General features: G+C 34.1%; 1 protein-coding gene across 3 annotated transcripts in view; it reads left to right on the forward strand.

The window, feature by feature from the left end:
• LOC136032860 (uncharacterized) overlaps window positions 1–23,378 on the forward strand; it is a 116,622-nt gene that overhangs the window by 59,385 nt on the left and 33,859 nt on the right. For all 3 annotated transcript variants that reach the window (XM_065713272.1, XM_065713273.1, XM_065713274.1), the window contains exons 2-3: window positions 4,769–4,913; window positions 12,202–12,316. In XM_065713272.1, coding sequence (XP_065569344.1) covers window positions 4,769–4,913; window positions 12,202–12,316 — 260 coding nt within the window. The remainder of the gene's footprint in view (window positions 1–4,768; window positions 4,914–12,201; window positions 12,317–23,378) is intronic.

Consider the following 23,378-nt stretch of genomic DNA (forward strand, 5'->3'; position numbering starts at 1 on the left):
TAAGTCTATCCGGCTCTGAGGTTTCTTTTGCTAGCAGCCTTCTTTACCTTGGCATGCCTATAGGAGCGAACCTGAAAGAAACCGTAAACCTGGCAATTAGAATTATGCAAGTAAGATCTGGACTGCGTATGCCTCCTTGGGTTCAAACATTCCGTATCTAAGTAGAGTTCACCGTTCTCAGTCGTATAATAGCCTAACAGTTCCTCACTCACTTCCCCTTGCTCCTCTTTGGTCTTTCCTTAATTGTGGCAAGAGTAAACAAGTTCATCTCCTTTACTTTAAATTCGCAGAGAATCTAATGGAGCTTCCACCTTGGACAAGTAACTCTTTTCTGCAAAGAAAGAATCAATTCGTAAACCCAGCTGGAGTTATTGAGAAGCGTATTTGTGATTTCACTACCGAATGCCAGAAGTCTTCCCATTTTTGGCCATTCCTGTTTGTCCCTTGTTTGTAGTTGTCAAAGTGTGTTTTTGTTTCTGTTGTCTCTTTTTGTTTTGTTTTTCTTGATTTTTACTCTGTCTTTTTCTGGGTTTTCTGCCCAGTTATTTGTGATGGGTTATAAATAAAGTGATGATGATGATTAATAGTCATTGCTATCACAATCAATTTTTGTATGCCTTAGTTTTGATATACGGATCTTATCGAGTTCCCCTCTGCTAAAAAGTTTTCAAAAAGTCCAGGGTTTCACGACCCGGAAAAGAAACATTTTGCAATTGTCAAAACATACCAAAATTATATTTAAAAGAGGATCACAATCGGCTACCTGCCGATATATATATATATATATATATATATATATATATATATATATATATATATATATATATATATATATATATATATATATATATATCGACTGGTAACCGATATTTTATTTTGATATACGACAATGATACTGACAATTATATCGATCCGCCAATATATCGGTCTCTCCCTTCTTTTTATATGTGTCGCATACTTTTTAGAGTACCTAAAATTGTGATCTGTGTGACAGATTTCGCAGTCTGAGTCGTGAATTATTACATTCTGTAGAAAGAAATTTTTTTATAGAAGTTCTGCAATTTTTCCTAAGATTTTCCACTCTAGTGAATAATCTATGCAGCAAACATGTCAGTTAAAGTTCTGGGCAAAATCTTTATCAGAACCCCTTCCCCTGTCTCCCCAAAATTTACAGACCAAATTTAAAACAAAATTCATTTATTAGCAAAATTTTGCCAACTCAGCTCTCTGAAATATCTTAATAAAAATAGAACTCCAAAATTAAAAAAAAAATCATTATATCCGTCAAATCATTTGTTCGAAATATTGCACCCCTAAAAATTTCTGCACCCAGGGTAAGCGCCCCCTCTGTTCCCCCTAAAACCATTTCTTGATCATGAACGACCTTTGGATGCTTAATAGAATAACATCAGTTTTACAGTGAATTAAAAGTAACAATTTAATGAGAAAAAACTGTTTTTCTATGTTGGCATTTTAGATAGATGAGCACTAGAACGCTTTAGATAGATAGACCTTGACGCTTGAAGTTTAAGATCCAGCGCATTATTATAATCCTCAGGGATTTCAGAAAGCCCATAACATGTCAGCACCTTCCCTTTGAACGAAATTATTATACGGGTGAAATTATCTTATCAATTCGATAATACTGTCGTTAATGGCTAAAGAAAAATTCCGCTGATGTGATTTTATTTATTGGACTTCGGAGCGTTCGAAAAGGAGGGCTCAAAAACTTTATTTCTTAAATAATGACGAAGACCACACTGCCTTTCCATAATGCATCAACAAAAGAGAGAATAATGAGGACTTTTTTCCCCAAGACAGAGAACCAACAAAACCTATTTGAATATTTCGGCCCTATATTTAAGGGCCGTCTTCAGCAAAGAAAATAATAAACAATAAAACACTTACAATAAAATTTCTCGGTTAAAAATCCATTATTTTTTAAAATAGCCTTGGCATCATTACTTCTTAACGAAAAGTTCAGCCAAGACTGTGTGATAAAAGCTAACATTTTACAAGCTAAAAAGGTTCATTCATTTCACTATCTGTATTTATTAAAAATTGGAATAATTTCTTATATTATAATTTCCTAAATTTTGGTGGGTTCGACCAATGTAATAATTTCCACAACTACATGGAATTTAGGAGCAAGATTACAGCAACACAAAGAAAGTATTGAAAAAGCATTGAAATCTAAAAATAACTCCATATCTTTCGATTCAGCTTTAAGTTATCATATTTTTGAAAATCCATACCATTATGTTCTATTTGACGAAACAATTCTAATTAGCAATGACCTAGGAATCAAACAAACTGTCCGCGAGGCAATTGAAATCAAACGAAACTTAAATAATAATACATCCCTAAATAGAGACTTGGGTGAATACACACTCAACCCTATGTACACAAAATTAATTATAGAAAATAATCTAATTCAAAATAAAACAAAAATAGGAACGAACAAATACAAGCCCAATCCCAAAAGAACTATCAGATTAGCTGCAGAGAAGGCGAATATCGCAATAAGAAATTATTCCAATTGTTAATAAATACAGATAGTGAAATGAATGAACCTATTTAGCTTGTAAAATGTTAGCTATTATCACACAGTCTTGGCTGAACTTTTCGTTAAGAAGTAATGATGCCAAGGCTATTTTAAAAAATAATGGATTTTTAACCGAGAAATTTTATTGAAAGTGTTTTATTGTTTATTATTTTCTTTGCTGAAGACAGCCCTTAAATGTAGGGCCGAAATATTCAAATAGGTTTTGTTGGTTCACTGTCTTGGGGAAAAAAGTCCTTATTATTATCTCTTCTGTTGTTGTTTTATTTCTTTTTTCTAGAAATGAGATTTGGTGCAGTAGGGCAGTGTAGCTTTCTAGGTGGGATTCAGCAGAGTAGACCAATATATTAAAAAAATAAATCTACCATGTACTTTTGCTATAGTTAAAAATACCAGTGTCCCCAAAAAGTATTCTCTTTTATTTTATTAGTAGTTAAGCTATACAGTAAGACAAAAGAATACACAAATTGAAGTCTTAGAATTAAATGCATCATGCATCATGCAAATGCAAATGCATCCTCTTATAAATCTAATTTTGGCATGATTTGACAATTGCAAAATGTTTCTTTTCCGGGTAGTGAAACTCTGGACTTTTTGACAGCTTTTTGGCAGAGTAGAACTCGATAAGATCCGTATATCAAAACTAATACATACAAAAACTGATAGTGATAGCAATGATTACTAATCATCATCATCATTTTATTTATAACCCGATATATTGAAAAGAGAAAAACCTATATATTGGCAGACCGATATGGTGGTCGGTTAGTATCATTACTATATATCAAAATAAAATATCGGTTACCAGCCGATATATATATATATATATATATATATATATATATATATATATATATATATATATATATATATATATATATATATATATATATATATATATATATATATATATATATATATATACATTGTATGAACAACTTGTCCAGAAAATGGTACCAAATTTCCTTTGGTAATTTTTGCTTGTCCAGTCATTGAAGTCAAATTATGTTTGTTGTCAGTACTTGTCAACACACACCCGGTGCAGCAATATTTTAAATGAATAGTGGTTTCAAGAACGTATATCCTCTATCAAAACGACTAAAAGGGATACAATCAATGCATTTCTGGTTAATGAATATTCACTTACGTGGGTGAAAGATCCAAGGTTCAATCCGATAAAACCAAGATATCCAGTTAGAGGCACACCTAAGGAGGATAGGAGGCATTTTAATGTGCGGAAGGTGGAGTTACAAGGTGTCACTGCAACGTGTCAACACCTTGGAAAAATTACCTTGTGCGTTCATGTTTATCGGCATACCGGACGATTTTGTCAACACATTCTTTAAATTCCTCCTCCAAACATAAAAATCTAACTTTCCTCCTGTATCCAAAGTGCCTAGCATGGATTGGTTTCTAAGAGACCACAACATATAAATGTAAATTTTTTCACATTTATGTGAATGATTAAAATTCAAAGTCCCGCTATTGAAATTTGGGCTTTGAATAATCAATTTCTTATTTGTCACTTCTGAAAATATCCGTAATTTTGTTTTTGCGCTCAGAAGCTGTTGATCAGAAAAAGTAAACAAATCTAGCAATTATTATCAATGGTCTAATTCTAGGAATTCACAGTGAATTATTAGGGCTGTTCCTTGGTATTTAATAGACCAGGGAGAAACATTTGAGTACGAATATGAGAGTTGGGGGGGGGGGGGGTAAACTTTAGTTGAGTATTTTTTCCAAACGGGAATTTATCGGCAAATTATTTCGGTATCGGACTAAAAAAAAATCTATATTGGTCGGGCCCTACTAAAGAGCCGCTTGGATATCGTTTAAACTAGCGCGTAACTCAATCATTGGAATTCTAAAAATATTTCCTTAAGGTACCAATGACGGAGAAAATGAAATCTTTTATGTTTTTTTTTTATTTGTCTACAAGTAAACTTACAGAACCGTTAATGGCTTAAAAGAGTGTAATTAAAAGTTTGGGCCGTAAACTGTTTTCGACGTGTACCTCAGGAGTATAATCAGATGTGATATTTGGGCGTGACAGCCAAGAAATGGGAAGTGTTAGGACAATTCACGAGACTTAGGAGGTTAATGGGCTCAAGGAGTCCTCTGTATATATGCTTGTCTTCAACCTACTCTTTCAGCTTATCTGCAACTAAATTATTTTATTTGAGTTTGAGTGAACGATCTTTGCAGTATTCATTGGTTTTATTGCCATTGGTTTCCCAATACGGGTGTCAAGACTTACCTGAGGGGTATCATGCGTTTGAAGAATCTCCAAAACGAATTCCACCGAAAGTTCAAAAGCCGCCTTACATTCAAACAGAAACACTTTGTCCAGGTAAGCCCATTCAAATATTTATCCACTTTGCTTTTAAGTTGAGTAAACCGTTCTATAGACAATATTTGCTAATACACGAATGCACCAAGAGTTTTCTATCTAGAATAATAATATGATATAAGATAATATAATATATATTATAGTGTTATATATAATATAATTATATATAAATATAATATAATATAATGATAATATAATAATATAATATAATAATAATAATATAGTATAATATAATTATATTATATATAATATAATATAATTATATATAATATATATTATAATGATAATCTATATATATAAAAATAAGTTGTCTGTGTGTGTGTGTGTCAAGTGACGTCATGTTTGTGTGTCGACTGACGTCATGTTTGTCGACTGACGTCATTATAAGGATTGAGCTGTATGCGTCATGAAGTTGTTTGTCGACTGACGTCATGTTTGTCAACTGATAAAATTACATACCGGGACACCGGGACACAAATGACGACCGGGACACAGGGAATATAAATGACGACCGGGAACCTCAAAGAGAAATTACAGACTGGGACACCCGGACACAAATCACGACCGGGACACAGGGAATATAAATGACGACCGGGACATAGGGACACAACTACAACGGGGACGCCGGGGGCACAAGCGGGATATATAAATGACGACCGGGACACAGGGATTGTTCGAATAGAAATTACAGACCGGGACACAAATGACGACCGGGACACCGGGACACAGGGAATATAAATGACGACCGGGACACTCAAAAAGAAATTACAAACTGGGATACCGGGACACAAATGACGACCGGGACACAGGGAATATAAATGACGACTGGGACACAGGGACACATCATTAGAATAATGAGGTATAGATCTGATTACGGATTGTTTTTCCCATGGACAATTAAATGTTGCATGTTCAAGAGTCAGTAAACCTGGCAATCTATTTATATGCACAGACAATGGGACAGCGAAGAATGTTGTATATTCGCATATTTTACGTAGTTAAAAACATATATATATATATATATATATATATATATATATATATATATATATATATATATATATATATATATATATATATATATATATATATATATATATATATATATATATATATATATATATATATATCTATCTCTATTCACAGGTGGGACACAGGGACACAACTACAATGGCGCGTAACTAATATGGCGCGTAACGACTTACGCGCGCGGGGGGTCTTGGGGGGGGCGCGAAGCGCCCCACCAACTAGGTGTTGGGGTGGCGCGAAGCGCTACCCCAACAGCTAGTATAATATAAGAATGAATTGCAGCTATTGAGTTCTGGCACACAATAAGCAAATAATTAATTTAATATGTCTCAATAAAAGCTATTAAATATAATCCAGTAATAGTAATTGCCTATTGAACGCCGCAAATAATAAAAATTAATCGCTATAGGCATATTTAATGTTGGGTCTATCTTATGTGTATTCAACTAAGTGCTCTCGTTACTGCCTAAATTCCTATCTATGGGCCTCGTACGCTCATTGAGCCTGACGACAAAAGATAGGAGAGGTTTGTTGCATGAATAAACATTCGAAGTGTTTAAAACAACAATTATAGTTTACGAAATGTTGGTTCATTGTATTTTTTTAACTATTCGTGTTTTTCCTCATCTTTTGATGTTTGTTTTCATTTTTGAAGCTATTTATTCTCACTTTTGTCTCGATGACGAGGGTATCCGGAGGTGCAGCGGGAACGTTCACTTCTATTGTTGTGTTGTTGTCTGCTTTTATCAGGTACAATTTGTCCCCCCCCCCTAAGTTCACTGTCTCTTCAGTTTTCTTTTACTGTTTTTCAATGTTTCCATTTACGTTTTAATATTTTGAAAATTTTCATTTCATTTTTATTACGTCGTGTACATTCTATATCAGATGTGCTTGACTAAGTACTCTCAATAATGCCTAAAACTTTGTTTGTGAGCCTGAATGTGCCAATTCCCAAAAGTATGAAAATCCTAACCCTTCAATTTCTCATATTCAGCCATAGAAATATATTTCTACTGTTCGATGCCATATTTATTTCTCCTATGCATTTCCTTAACGCAACTTCTAGGGAGGATTAGTAAATTAAAAAGAAAATTAATGAAACCAAACACTAACTGAGGCCAATAAGGCAAGAAAAATAAAGACTATTAGGATTATTATAATCAAGTCAATTAAAAAGTATTTTTAAACAGGGGTAATTCACAAAATTCATGAAACAAAGGATTTAATTGATCAGTCCATGCATGATTGAACTAGAAAATTCTTTTAATTTAGCAAGTGTTGCATTACGAATCTTTCTTTCAGACAAATGCTGTTTTTATAGGCATTTGCTTTGCTGTATTTAAACTATATTATTTAACCATGATTTAAGATTCTCGAGTACAAAAGAACAATGGGGTATGTACCTGTATTGGATTGTTTCTCATATGAACAGATTTACAATTGAGCTGGCCAGCAGAAAATCTTAATTTACAAAGTCCAGATTTTAGCTTTATCTAAGTTTTTATTGTTATTTTTTATAATTTTTTAAGAACTAATCAAATCTTCTGAAAGCCAGACTTGCTGTTTAGAGTATCATTCTATTTTCTTTACTGATTTTAATCGTCAGCTGCTTTTTGCTACGGAATTTAAATAAAAGTTTGATTTTAAGAAAACAGCCAGTTCCTTCTGTCCATGTCAGTTTTCACATGAAATCCTAACAAGAAAAATATATACTACAGAAAAACTAAAAACGAAAAGTAAATTTGCGAGGCTAATTTGGGAAATAAACCAGTGAGTAACAATTTTTTACATATTAACTACCAATGTATCATACAACACTGTATAACACAAGATTGCGATTAAATGAGAAGTATCGACCTGGACTGATAGTCATCAAAACTCTAAAAAAGGTACTTTGGTAGCAATGTATATCTAAAGCAAAAGAATCAACTTTTAATGGTGATTCTACACATGTGTATTTCTTCAGATTTAAAAATAATAATCAAAATCTGTAAGCATGTAAAAACTTACCAGCTCTTCCGAAAAGGAGGAATTAGCCACAAAAAAGCAAGTGATATTACTGAAAACGATACCACTAAATTTAACACATCAAAGAACCTCACTGTGGAAGTCTCAAGATACCATGTACAAAAATGTGGCATTCGTATTTTAGTCGAGAAGGAAGTTTGCGAATGGGTTTGTTTGTTTTACCCTTTTTTTTACTCAGGAGTGTTTGTATTGAATCAATTTGAAACTCCTCATTTAAACAGAAAATTAGATTTACTAGTGCCATTTTAAAAAGCCGAGAAGATTGTGTCACAGCAAAATATTGTTTTCTCATATTTTTTAGCTAAAAACTATAATTTCCCCCCAAAGAAGACAAAATTTTTACTAATTGATGAGATTGCCATTCCATTTAATAACTATAAGAAACTGATATTATATCATTTACTGATACAAAATATATTTAAAAGCTGAGATTTTATCAACATTCTGTAAACTGAACTTCCCCGTTTCAGAAACAGCAATCCATACAATGGGGCTTTTGTATCTAGTAGTTCATTTGTATCAGTTTATTTGTATCAGTAGTTCAAAGGGCTGAAATAGTTGTTTATATTAAAGCTTTTTGAATCTAATTTATTCCCTTGATAATTGATCAAATTATGCACAGTTATGTATAATTGTGTATCATGTGTCATTTACACAATGAAGCCGTGTGTCATTGTGTAAATGGAGCGAAGGGATAGCAAATGCCTCAAAAAGGGCTTTTTGTGCCATATCTTTCTGACTCTCCATGGACCTTCAGATTAATAGAAAAGAGCCTTGAGGGAGAGAGGATGTATAATTTAATATCTGATTTTTCTTCATTTGTATTAAGCCTGCATATAGGCTGCTCTAGGATAATATCTCCCTTCTTATTGGAAAAACAATTCTTTGCATCATCAAAGATGTATCAGTCATATCAAACAGTTCGTGGTAACGAACTGTAGTAAGGAGCGACCCGGCTCAATAGTAACCAAAACTCTAAAAAAATGAATTTTGATATCAATAGCTACATCAAAAGAATTGCATTTTAATGCTGATTTTAAATATATAAGTTTCATCAAGTTTAGTCTTACCCATCAAAAGTTACGAGCCTGAGAAAATTTGCCTTATTAGAGAAAATAGGGGGAAACACCCCCTAAAAGTCGTAGGATCTTAACGAAAATGACACCATCAGATTCAGCGTATCAGAGAACCCTACTATAGAAGTTTCAAGCTCCTATCTACAAAAATGTGGAATTTTGTATTTTTTGCCAAAGACAAATCACGGGTGCGTGTTTATTTTTTTTTTTTTTTTTTTTTTCTTTTTTCTTTTCCCCAGGGGTCATCGTATCGACCAAGTGGTCCTAGAATGTCGCAAGAGGGCTCATTCTAACGGAAATGAAAAGTTCTAGTGCCCTTTTTAAGTGACCAAAAAAATTGGAGGGCATCTAGGCCCCCTCCTACGCTCATTTTTTTCCCAAAGTGAACGCATCAAAATTTTGAGATAGCCATTTTGTTCAACATAGTCGAAAACCATAATAACTATGTCTTTGAGGATGACTTACTCTCCCACAATCCCTGGGGGAGGGGCTGCAAGTTACAAACTTTGACCTGTGCTCACATATAGTAATGGTTATTGGGAAGTGTACAGACGTTTTCAGGGATATTTTATTTTGTTTGGGGGTGGGGCTGAGGAGAGGGGGCTATGTTGGAGGATCTTTCCTTGGAGGAATCTGTCATGGGGGAAGAAAAATTCAATGAAAAGGGCGCAGGATTCTCTAGCATTACTATAAGAAAACAATGAAAAATAAACATGAAAAGTTTTTTCAAATGAAAGGAAGAAGTAGCATTGAAACTTAAAACGAACAGAGATTATTACACATATGAAGGGTTCTAAAAATATTTTAGCATAAAGAACGAGGTATTTAGGAGGAGATAAATACCTTGCTCTTTATGCTAAAGTATTTTTAGTGATTTCAACTATTTATTCTACGGCCGTTCTGATTCAGGGGTCATTCTTAAAGAATTGGGACAAAACTTACGATTTAGTGTAAAGAGCGAGGTATTAACGAGGGTACAAACCCCCTCGTACACATAATAAAAATATAAGGTTATGAAAGTTTGTTACGTAAGTTAATTCTTAAGTTACGTATATTTTTTACTAACAAAAATGTTCGTTAAAAATTAAAAGTTCTAGTTGCCTTTTTAAGTATTTTTTTATTTAATACTTAAAGGTACCAATGGTGAAGAAGTATCTTGAGCGTCGTCAGGGAATCCCCACGTTTAATTGGGGATTGGGTTTCATGTTCATTTCTTTATATATTAAATAGTTCGTGGCAACCAACTGTAAGTGAGGTCTGAATCGTGCTGATTCTAACTTGGAATCTGAAAAAGGAGTTTTGATGGTAATAGATATATCAAAAGAATCAAATTATTTTGTTGATTCCAAAAATTCACTAAGTTTTGAATTACCCCAAAACAAGTTACGGGCCTAAGAATGTTTGCTCAGTTAAGAAGTAAAGAAGTAAAGGCTCCTAAAAGGGACAGTAATTTTGATGCAAAAATAATTAAACTGAACACAGACATTTATTTTAAAGATTCATTTGATCAAGTTCTTTTATTTGAGCTTTGATGCAAAGATCATATAGTCATCTATGATTGCCCATAAGCCATTGTGGGGGAGAGTCGGTGGGTTTTCACTTGTGTGAAGGGAGTATTCTTAAGCCTTACAACGTTTGCTATTGTGCCCATTTCCTAACTGCTTGTTACTCAACTAACCCCTTTCAATTACTGGGAATATTTATGGACTACGTCAGTGTTATTGGTGCTGGAAGGAGGGGGTGTTATAGACCCTTTCTTGTTGCAGAAAGTATTAGTCTCTGTCACATGAAAGACTAAATTCACATTAGTATGAGCAAAATGGTGCAAATGCGAAACTAGGGGGAGTTTTGATTGCCACCAGGGAAGTTTCTGAGCTGGGAGAACGGGTAGATAGAGCAATCAGGGGCTATCACTGAAATTTCAATTATATCTTCCTATTTATATATCTTCCTATTTATATACAATGATTGATTACTTCATGGTTCCCAGGGATGCTTCCCACTACTAGTGGCCAATTAATTTTTGACGATTCAGACCCCTCCCACCCTAATAAATAAGTAGATAAGTACATATTTTCTGGGATGATCATAAATCTCGAAGCATTTTCTTATGAAAATTGAACTTGAATAAAAAAAAAAGGCCGGGGGATAAAAGAAGAAGACCTTCTTCACGTTTAAGAAAACTTTAGATCAAACTGCTTCTAACTGGTTGCAACTTGCTCTATTACTACATAATGATTTCGGAAATAGGAATTAAACTCCCACCAAAGGGTACAATCTTGATTAAATTCAATGTGTTTCAGTGCTGTAAAGGCTCTATCTACAAATATCTATATTTCTTCTTTTTCTTATGAAGTAAATGAATGTTGAGATGATTACTGATTAATCATCAGTAATCATTTTATGCTATTAAAAATGAATTAAAATGAAATAAAGAAGACAATATTTTTTAGATGGAAGTAAAAAAATTCTTTAAAACACAAACCGAACAGAAATCATTCCAAAAATCAGGGAGAACTATCCACTCCTTGACCCCCTCCCTCTTCACGTTAATGTTTGACTTTATTTTCCTAGTTGCTTAAAGCGACGTCGCTTTTTGATCCTTCGATGTCGGCTCTTCCTATCATTGCGAAGCAGTATTCGCCAAGTGTAGGATTGTTCACCCACCTACAGGGAACGTGAGCTGGGTTTAGACCGTCGTGAGACAGGTTAGTTTTACCAACGGCTCCTCAAAAGCAAGGGTCAATGAATTTAAAAGATAAGCTGTTTTTGTTTTTTAACGCAAAATTATTTAGGAGCTGAAAAGCTAGTTACAGCTGTAGTAGCTGTAAATAGTTGGTATTTATTTGAACATGATGAATGCAAAGTAACTCTTTTTGAGCATTGAAAATTCGTTTCTTAATTCGTTTTATTTTTTTTAAATATGTTCCATTCCGGTGAGATCCGAAAATTCTATCTAACTTAAGAATCTTTCAGATTTGATAATTTGAGAATGGCGCTGATAGGGTACCATGCAATATTTTGGAGAATTGTGTGAGCTCATTGAAATTTGTTTAAAAGATTAACAAAAAATTTTTTTTTATAAAATCTACATGAGAATTGGCTAAGTAAGAACTAAACAGATATTAAATGATTATAACAGCCCTATTTTTCAGGAATAGGTGAATCAAATATTGGAGGGACAGTCCTTAGTCTTAACAACCTATGTGGGGACTTAAGTATTGGATTTCTTCCAGAGAATCCAATTGTTCCAGGTTTGCCTTATCCTTTGTAAGTATTTCCTGTCGTATTATTTCATGTAGTTTCTATAGCTGCCTGCAGCATTTCCTGTTGTTTCTACTTTATTTCTTCATATTTTTTCTCCTGCATAAAGTCAGAAGCAACTAATTTTTTGGCTTGAAATACCAAGGCCGTTAAAATACCAAATTTGTCCCTGATTTGATTTTAGGTCTAGCCACGACAGAAAAATACGATTTTTGATACTTATCTTCCTTTTTATGATGTTCTTAAAGCAATATCGAATTTCACCGGTGTTACCACGTTGAACGGTGAAAATAAATAAGCGAAACTAATTAATTGAATTTTATTGCACTTTTCATCCATAAAACTAAAATTTTAACAATCTGGTTATCCTCAAAGACAATTACGCCTCCAAAGGTGAACTACACTTGCTGAAGCTGTTTGAGGATGTGCGTTTTTAGCCTGTTTTTCCCACAATTACCCTTTCTTTAACTTATTGACTGTTATAACCATAAACAGCACTACTGCGTATGAAGGTATTTTTCATAACAAAATAAATGTTTCATTTTCCTAAATTTTTAATGTAGCCTACATATGGTAGCATTAGTTTCCACTTTACCGTTTCAAAAAAAAAGGATTTAATTTCTGCTCTCCTTGCTACTTTATGACCAATTTTACACAATCTCTCTTGCATTATTATAAGCTACAATTGTTCCTATCAATACCTGATGAAAAGACCGCCGGTGGTGAAACCTGAGGGTAATACGTAAAAAAAGTACTGAAACATGGTTCGTGACAGTTTGTCGTTTGACAAACTATTAGAACTTGGCATGTATTTTAAAAGTTAAATTCCAATTTAAACACCAAATTTAGACCTTCAGCAACAAAATCATCGTTTTATTTATGACAACTTCACAAGCTTTAGTTCAAATCGTGTCCTTCCCTCACTGCTAATTAACAAATTCTTGTTTTATCTCGAAATTTTGGTACACAAAAATAACATAGGGCAACGTACGGGACCATCAAAACCCGTCTTAAGAATTTAGAATATCTAATAATTTTTTTCTGAGCAATCAAAATGTGTAGAGTTAATGATAATGATCAATCTTGTGATTAGAGGAATATGTCGATAATTTGACATAAAACTATACCTCAATGTTGCTTTTACATTTCACTTGAAGGTGTAATGCTTGGCTTGGTTTTGTTTTACCATTAAAGGCACTGCTTGTCTTTAGGTTTTGTTTTACAATAGAAAATATAGACTGACAAACTAAAAGACACTGCGAATACCGTTTCAATTTACCGTTTTAATTCTTTAAAGGTGTAAAAAAGGTAGATTAAAGGAAGATTAATTCTTTGAAAGGTGTTCAAAAAAATTTTCTTGAAAGGCCATAAAAGCGTGTTCAAATTTGGCCAATATGAACATAACACACAACTTAAGTAAAATTTCGACACAAAGCTGAAGGAACCTAAACCTTTAACATTGTTACTTAGTCCTACTGTCAGCACATCTTTAAAATCCAAGCCCATGAGCTTCATCTAGACAAACTGGTATAAAGTAAAAATACCTGAGAAAACCTAGCAAAACTATGCTTCAAATATTCTGGGTACCCTTTGCCAAAACATTGTATCTACACAAAAACTGGTTGTCATCTTAAGGAAAGACCTGCTCAATCTTGACCAAGCGAGTTCAACACTGCAGTGTTAATTACACTATCTGTTATAGTTTTTGACACACGACCTATTATACAGTGTGCGAAAGCGAAATTCACTAGTTTTTCGCAGTAAAACCTAGTAGACACAATAGAACTGCAAAATTTAGATTCTACCTCCAATAGAAAACCGGCGACAAAGACGAGGAGGAAACAGAATTGGAAAAAGTGTTCTTGGAGTTATATATCTTCATTTTTGCTCCCATAAAACAGAAATAAAAACTACTATTTTGTAATTTTCTCGAAAATTTAAGAAATGATGAGAATAGATTGTGGTAGAGGTAGAGACTAATTTACTTTATGTATTTTCATAAAGAGTGAAGTAATCACCATCCTTTTTTGCATACTTTAATTTTTAGGGTACAAAATTAGCAGTCTGCTGCCCAGAGTCAAGATTTTGATAGACCTTAACCTGTCATGGAAAAACAACTTTAATTCTATCGACTCCCTGCCACTTTTAATCTATCCTAGTCCCGTTTTGTTCCAAGTATCTTTGGCCACCTTTTAAGAATTCTCCTTTCTATGATATCATATTAGCTTAGTCTGGAATGTCAAGGCTTTCTTTTAAAATGCTATGGGTCACTTAACGATCTTGGTAACTTTGACACCACTTAGCTTCTTTTCATGATGAATATTCTGGCTCCAGTCAAACTACCTGTTTAAAGGACTTGTAAAAGCCACATAACTATCAAATACTTATTTATTGAAATCAAACCGCTTTGCTTATAGAGTGACGTCTGGTGTCTCAAAACAAGCTTTATTGTAAATATTAAAACAAGTAGATTGGTGAAAATCGTCTCAAGGGGTACTTTATTAAAAGAATCTACCATTTCATTATAAATGTGTGCTTGTAGGATGTGGCTCCAGATTAAGACTGTCGGAAATGCGGACAATGATTGATGTGGAGGCAAGACCGGTGGAAGCCGAAAAATAGTTCTAATCAGTATCATGATGATTTCAAAGGACAAAATTACAAAGTCAGTAATCATATTCTACAATCATTAACAGCTACTGCCTATCATAATTATGGCCAGTGTAAATCTAAACGTATGGAGGATGCATCCTCCTCCTCTTTCACTTATTCTATCAGTGATCAAAAAGGAGCAACATGCTACAAGCACACATTTATAATGAAATGGTAGATTCTCTTAATAAAATACCCTTCGAGACGATTTTCACCTATCTACTCGTTTTAATATTAACAATAAAGCTTGTTTTCAGACACCCTATCCCATAAGAATTCAAATCTATACTATATACAGCAGGATAGAATCCATGGGGATATTTTTCAGTTATCATTTATAGGCTATCGTAGAGTGACAGCCTCTTCCACAGTCTACATAACCGACACATCAAAGCTTTATGGACCTGAAAAAAATGGCTGATACGGTGACTACTAAGAAATTATTTAAGCTCTAGAATCGGCTGTAGTTAAAAGTCTTAACCTGAAACGGTTATCACTATATCTTTGTAACCGGTCCCAGATGGTTCATCTTTTAATAAACCAGATGGTTTATTTTATATCAGCTCGTCTAGATGTAGCTCATGGGCTTATATTTGAAATAACAATGTTACATTGTTACAATTTTGCACTACCATTATATAATTACATTATTGTTATTACCATTATTATTATTACATTATTATTACATTATTATTATTATTATTATTATTATTTTTATTATTATTATTATTATTATTATTATTATTACATTATACATTATTACCATTTATAATTACACTACAATAACAATGTTAACTAAGTAATAATGTTAAAGGCTTAGGTTCCTTCAGCTTTGAAGTAAGGGCGCTACATCATTAGAACTCATATCTACACTACATACAGCAGAATAGAATTGTTCGTTGCTTTCCGTCGTAAGCAAAATTGTCAAAATACGTTGGGGCTTTTTGACTTCTCATTTATTCGCTATCTTGAAGTAGCAGCCTCTTGCGCAGTCTACATAACCAGCCCATCAAAGCTTTTTAGACCTGAAATAATGTCAGACACGGTGACTGCTCAGATATTATCGAGTTCTAGAATCAATCATAAATGAAAGCTTTAACCTGAAATGGTTTCCACCGTATCTTTGTAACCGATACCAGATGGTTCAGAACGGCTCATTTTTATGAGAAGGAAGGAAGAAGAGTTCGGATTTGACATGGATATATCCTGGGACCCCTCCTTTTCATTGTCTTATTAATCGAGTGATATATTACCTGACAGAACCTAATGTTTTTTCTTTGCGGATGACACTTTGCTCTTCTAAGCATTGCCTTCTCTTCACGTTGTGTACAATATGATTATAAATATGTTTTCTTAATTTTAACATTTCCTCAACAAAACCGGTTTTTCCTCCATTTTACTATAACTCTTTCTTGGGAAATTTACCTTAGGAAACAATCAAGCAGAGGCGCCATTTGGACCAAATCTTGGGGTGGGAATAAACTCCATCTTGCGCCCCCCCCTCGACCCACTTCGTGTCGCGTAACCATCTAGGAAATGGGCATTTGACAGAACTCGAGAATTTTATTCTGTATCTTACCTACTTTCAAAGTTTACAATAATTAATAGCAAATAGCGTAATTACCCCAAGGGTCGTCAACGCTCTTTGGTTAACAGGCGTGCAGTAATTTCAAATCAATTGGACAGAATGGACTATGTTAGACATAACGGAGTATTATGACCAGCAAAGAGCCCTTTGTGGTGAAACCTTGGGCCCCCCTGGAAAATCTGGGGTGGGCATTTGCCCACCCCTGACCCCCCCAAATAGCGCCTCTGCAATCAAGTCACAGTTAGATCTTATCTTAAGTAGTAGCCTCTTGCGCAGTCTACATAACCAACACATCAAACCTTTTTGGACCTGAAAAATGGCAGACAGGGTGACTTCTCAGAAATTAATTGAGCTCCAGAATCAATTGTAAATAAAATTTTTGACCTGAAATGGTTTTCACCGTATCTTTGTAACCAATACCAGATGGTTCAGAACAGTTCATTTTCAAACAGTTCGTGGTAACGAACTGTAGTAAGGAGCGACCCGGCTCAATAGTAAACGAAACTCTAAAAACGGAATTTGGATGCTAAAAGATATATCAAAAGAATTGGATTTTTATGCTGATTTTAAATGTATAAGTTTCATCAAATTTAGTATTTGTCATCAAAAGTTACGAACCTGAGAAAATTTACCTTATTTTGGAAAATAGGGAGAAACACCCCCTAAAAGTCGTAGGATCTTAACGAAAATCACACCATCACATACAGCGTATCAGAGAACCCTATAGAAAAAATCTCAAGGTCCAATCTACAAAAATGTGGAATTTCGTATTTTTTGCCAGAAGACAATTCACGAGTGCGTGTTTATTTGTTTGTTTGTTTGTTGTTTTTTCCCAGGGGTCATCGTATCGACCAAGTGGTCCTAGAGCGTTGCAAGAGGGCTTATTCTAACGGAAATGAAAAGTTATAGTGCCCTTTTTAAGTGACCAAAAAACTGGCGGGCACCTAGGCCCCCTCTCACGCTCATTTTTTCCCAAAGTCAACGGATCAAAATTTTGAGATACCCATTTTGTTCCGCATAGTTGAAACCGTAATAACTATGTCTTTGGGGTTGACTTACCCCCCCCCACAGTCCCTGGGGGAGGGGCTGCAAGTTACAAACTTTGACCAATGTTTACATACAGTAATGGTTACTGGGAAGTGTACTGACGTTTTCAGGGGGGATTTTTTTGGTTTGGGCGTGCTGTTCAGGGGAGGGGGCTATATGGGAGGATCTTTCCATGGAGGAATATTTCATGGGGGAAGAGAAATTCAATGAAAAGGGCGCAGGATTTTCTAGAATTACTATTAAAATAAAACAATGAAAATATAAACATGAAAAAGTTTTTTCAATTGAAAGTAAGGAGAAGCATTAAAACTTAAAACGAACAGAGATTATTACGCATATGAGAGGTTATAAAAATACTTTAGCATAAAGAGCGAGGTTAGGAGGAGATAAATACTTCGCTCTTTATGCTAAATTATTTTTGGTAATTTCAACTATTTATTCTACGGCCTTTCTGATTCAGGGGTCATTCTTAAAGAATCGGGACAAAACAAAATTTAGCTTGAAGAGCGAAGTATTAACGAGGGGTCCAACCCCCTCATATATATAATCAAAAATATAAGAATATAAAAGTTTGTTACGTAAGTTAATTCTTAAGTTACGTATATTTTTTACTAATTAAAACGTTCGTTAAAAATTAAAAGTTCTAATTGCCTTTTTAAGTAAACGAAAAATTGGAGCGCAACTAGGCCTCCTTCCCCACCCCTTATTTCTCAAAATCGTCTAATCAAAACTAAGAGAAAGCCATTTAGCCAAAAAAGACTTAATATGCAAATTTCATTTTAATAATTTATGTACGGAGAGCCAAAATCAGACATGCATCAATTCAAAAACTTTCAGAAATTAAATAAAAAAACAAGTTTTTTGAAATGAAAGTAAGGAGCGACAATAAAACTTAAAACGTACAGAGATTACTCCGCATATGAAAGGGGCTTTTCCTCCTCGACACCCCGCTCCTTGTGTTAAAGTTTGATTCTTTCTCGCAACTCTACTTTTTAAAACAATAAAAAACTTTAGCGTAAAGAGCGGGGCGTCGAGGAGGAAAAACCCCTTTCATATACGGAGTAATTTCTGTTCGTTTCAAGTTTTAATGTCGCTCCTTACTTTCATTTTAAAAAACTTGTTTTTTTATTTAATTATTGAGAAGAAACAAATAGTTTTGACAAGGATAGATTCGGGGACCCGTTCTTTTCATTATTTAATTGATCGAGCGAAATATTACGTGACAGAAACTAATGTTATTCTGTCTATGGATGACACTTGGCTCTTCTTGGTTTTGCCTTTTCTTCTAGTTGTGTACAATATGATTATAAATATATTTTCTGAATTTTAATATTTCCTCAACAAAATCCGTTTTTCCTTCATTTCATTATAAAATTTTATATTTCATTATAAATTAGCTGAATTTGATGATTCTGATGAAGTCCGTGCTCGTGATCTTTTTAAAAAGAACAAGTTGACAGACGTGTCATAAATTCACGACTATCAGATTGCCATTTCCTTGCATATATGTATGAATCAGTTGATAATCCCTATTTTTTACAACACTTTTACTTATGATCAAGATCTTAATGTTTCAAGTGCTAGAAATGCTGATAGTTCATATCATGAACTTAGGAGTACCACTGGGTCATTTTTTGTAGCCCCTTGCTTTTTAAGCTGCAAGCCATCGTACTTTTATTTCAGGGGTAAAGGAATTATTTTTATCTTGATATTTCTTTTGTACACGACTTGTTCCAGGTGGTCTAGGTCGCAACTGCATTGAAGCATACTTTTTAGTATGCTAGTTGTTTTGTGTGATTGATTATTGTCAGAGTGGTTGATAGTTTTTTCAGTAGTAGTCTTTTTTACTCTTTTTCTTTATTTTAGCATTATTTACATTACTGAACGGTAAAATAATATTTTTAACTAGGTATTTTGTGACTCTCTCCGGACTTTCCTGTGTGTTACATGTTTTTTTGTTAATAAATACATCTCTCTCTATTGCTGCGTGAAGCACACAAAACAATATTCGAGAAACCCTAGCTACGTTTGTGATGCCACCTAAGGAGTTTTTCAATAAATTTTGTTTGCAATTTTTATCCTTTACAAAAACACATCTTCTTGACAAAATAGGCCAAGTACTCTCAATAACCTACAAATACCCATTCAGGATATCCTTGATGGGACGTGGGCAGCACTTCCTTTTTGAATACACATTTATTAGTTATTCTTACATTTTCATTTCTTATTTTCCGAGTTTTTTCACATTGTATCTTGCAGATGCGGTTTTAGGAGAGAGATAAAGGGGGCACGTGCCCCGGGCATAGAAACTTTAGGGGTTGCAATGTTTCAAATAAATAATCTAACGGAAATAATCATTTTGCAATTTAATAAAGTTTAATTCTTCTTGAAATTAAGTAAAGGGGGCAGATAGTAAATGAAAATAATTAATGTTTAATTAATTAATAGCATATAAGTTAGTTAATAAGTTTTGACTTTTGTTCCAATTCTTTAAGACCGATTCCTAAAACACGATGCCGTTTAAGTAGAATAATAAGCTTTGCTTAAAAACTCTAAAGAAAAAATTCTTTAGCGTAAATAGCGAGGTCGTGAGTAGGAGGCAACCCCTTTTATATACGGAATAATTTCTGTTCGTTCTAGGTTTAATGTTGCTCTTTACTTTCAACTGAAAACTTTTTTTCATTTAATTTCTGATCATTTTATATAATAGACCTACCGGAAAATCCGGCTCTCCCTCCATGAAAAATTCCGGTAGTTGTGTATTATACGCCACTCACTCAAGTTTACGATGTCTAAAACTCAAGAACAAAACGATTTCTTTGTTAGTTTCTTCGTTACTTTTAAACAAATTTAGACTATATATTTGCATGTTAGGGGGGAGGATAAAGTAGAGCGAGTCTGCATTCAAAATGTCTTCGGTACAATTATTCTGTATATTGTGAACTAAGAATTGTTTTCTGACTTTAAACTGTCCAAATACCATATCCCCCCACCTTATGTGCAAATATATAGTTCAAATAATATATTTCCCATCTATTCTGTCGCTTGTCTTTGTCTCGTCTCAGGCTGAGCTGAAATAAGCTAACGAAGAAACTGGCTTGTTCTTGGGTTTTACACAGCGTAAGCTTTTGTGAGTGGTGTATCACTCAAATACCTTAACCAAAATTCCTTTCCCCTACGAACACTAAGAAAACATTGCTCGATTAAAATTTTCAAATTTGTAAAGCCTTATTTTCAACGGGGTGGTATTTTCCGTCGGGTATTTCCCTTGGAGGGGGGATTATTTTCCGGGTGGAGATTTTTTGGGTTCGTGGGAGGGATATTTTCCACGGAGGTTTTTTTTCCGAGGAGGGTCATTTTCTGGGGGTATTTTTCGCAGGGGGTATTTTCTTTGGGATGGGGGTTATTTTTTTTTGGGGGGGGGGTATTTTACGTGTGAGGTATTTTTTGCGGGAGGAGTGGTGTATTTTAGCGAATTTAACGCCGAGGGGTTATTTTCTGGGGGGAAGGGTAAACACCAGGAGGTAAATGTCTAAAACCATTTAGAAACAGGATTCTTATAAAAAAAAATTCATAGCCTAAAATGTTCTTGGTACGCCGAGCGTGTCTGTAGGAAAAATCCATTGGAGGTTTCTTACCATGGTATATAGAATAGTACTGTAAATTACTATGAATAGCTTCAAATATTCCTGAAGTTGATTCTCAGCTGTTTCCGTTATTTACAGTACAACTACTTTTATTTTATTTTATTACTACTTAATACTACTTTTATTGAACATTATATTCACAATAATTATTTTTGTCATAATGTATATTGAAGATAATGACTCTCTACAAAATTATCTCTCTGATAGATTCCGAAAAAAAGGTTAAGTAAAGAACGGATGCAGTCCATTTTTCCTTTATTCTGCTTGCCAAATGCATGACGTATAGTTATGGCTATACATTTCTTTATCGTCAAAAATATCTTTTGTTTTCAAATAATAATTTTGTTTAATGATTCTGTTCTGTTTTGGATGACAAAGGTATAGTAAATGCTGTGAAAAAGCTTCTTATCGGCTAACACAGTCTATGAGCATTTTTTTTTGTGTGTGTGTGTTTTTAATCTAATCATTTGTAGAATAACTTATGGAACATGAAAATTGACACTTGGAATGTTACTAAGTTAAAAGTGACTATCGTATGGACATTTTGACTGACGAATTGACTGACGAATGAGTTTCAGAAACTCATATCCCACGGGTAGGAAGCGTGAAATCAGGTGACATAGAATTTCTTTACTCAGGCAGGAAGGATGGGGTACATAGGCAGGGAGTAGGGCTCATGATGAATAAGGAAGCTGCTAATTCCTGTTAACGCTGGGAAGGCATTAATAATTAAATACTAATTACTCATTTTGTGACTAAAAAGTTTAGGGTATCAGTTATAGTAGCATTCGCCCCTGTTCAACCAACTGACGGAGATACTAGTGACTCAGATGGATTTTACTTACAGTTACAGGAGCAACTAGTTTGGGTACCAGATAGAAGTTACGGTATTTTTACTAGAATATCTTAACGCCCAGGTTGGTAGAAATAGGGATAGGTGTTATTCTAGCCTAGGTAAATTCGATATAGGAAAAGAAAACAGCACTGGCTACAGACTTTTGCAATTTTGTAGGTATAACAACCTAGTTATAACCAATACAGTGTTTGGTCATAAAATGGCCCATAAGTTGACATGGTATTCACGTGATGGTAAGACAGCAAACCTTATTGATTACGCTATTTTAAACCGAAGACTAGCAGGATCAATACAATATACTACGGTATATAGGAGTACTGTTATTGATGTTAAAAGTAAAGATCACCATCTAGTAGTGTCTAATCTAACTTAATTTAAAGCTGTAATTTCGGAAGGGTAACTACCTCCCGGAAGCTATGGTGTTGGTAGACTCCAGGATGAAAATTTGGGAGAAACTTTCCAGGAACAGTTGAATGCTAAACTTTAGAATTCGACAATGTGGTTGATGGATGAAATAATATTAGAAAAACAATTTGGGAAGTTGCTGATGGTGTCTTAAGGAAGACTGTTAAGGCTGCAGCTAGGAATATTAGAGAAATGGCTTTATGTTTAATAAAGAACAGAAGGAGCTTGTAAAAGAATTAACTGACTGATAGATCATATGAAAAAGGAATGTAAAGAAAAGGGAGAAAGCATTAAAATATGAACTAAGGAGAAGTGAAGTGGAGGCCATGGGTAAAATTGCTGTGGATCTTGAAGATGCAGCTAGACGACATAATAGTAAAATATTATGCTAGCATGTTAATAAATTGAGAGGGAGTAGTCAATCAGGACTAGTCCTAGTTAAAAATAGGAATGGGGCCGCAATTAGTGATAAGGAAGGAGTTAAAGAGAGATGGGTGGAACATTTTGAGAATGTACTAAACCGAGATATAGTTGCTGGAAAAGATATAGATGAAAATGAAAAATTTTGCGATACTTTGGATGTGAAGGAAGATTCGGATGTGAAGGAGATTAAAAAATGACTGGGCTCCAGCTGCTGATAGTGTGATAAATGAGTTTCTCAAATATGGTGACTCTGAGGTTAGAAATAAGCTACTGAAGAATATGAATATGATTTTTGAAAAAGGAGAAGCACCTAATGATTTTAGGGAAACCTTAATTAAATCACTGTATAAGAAAGGTGACAAGAGTGCATGTCGTCATTATCGAGGCATTAGTCAGGTCTCTGTAGATAGCAAATTACTTACTAATATGATACATTTTAGTCTGAGAGAT

This window comes from Artemia franciscana, chromosome 11, assembly GCF_032884065.1.
Source record: "Artemia franciscana chromosome 11, ASM3288406v1, whole genome shotgun sequence".
NCBI lineage: Eukaryota > Metazoa > Arthropoda > Branchiopoda > Anostraca > Artemiidae > Artemia > Artemia franciscana.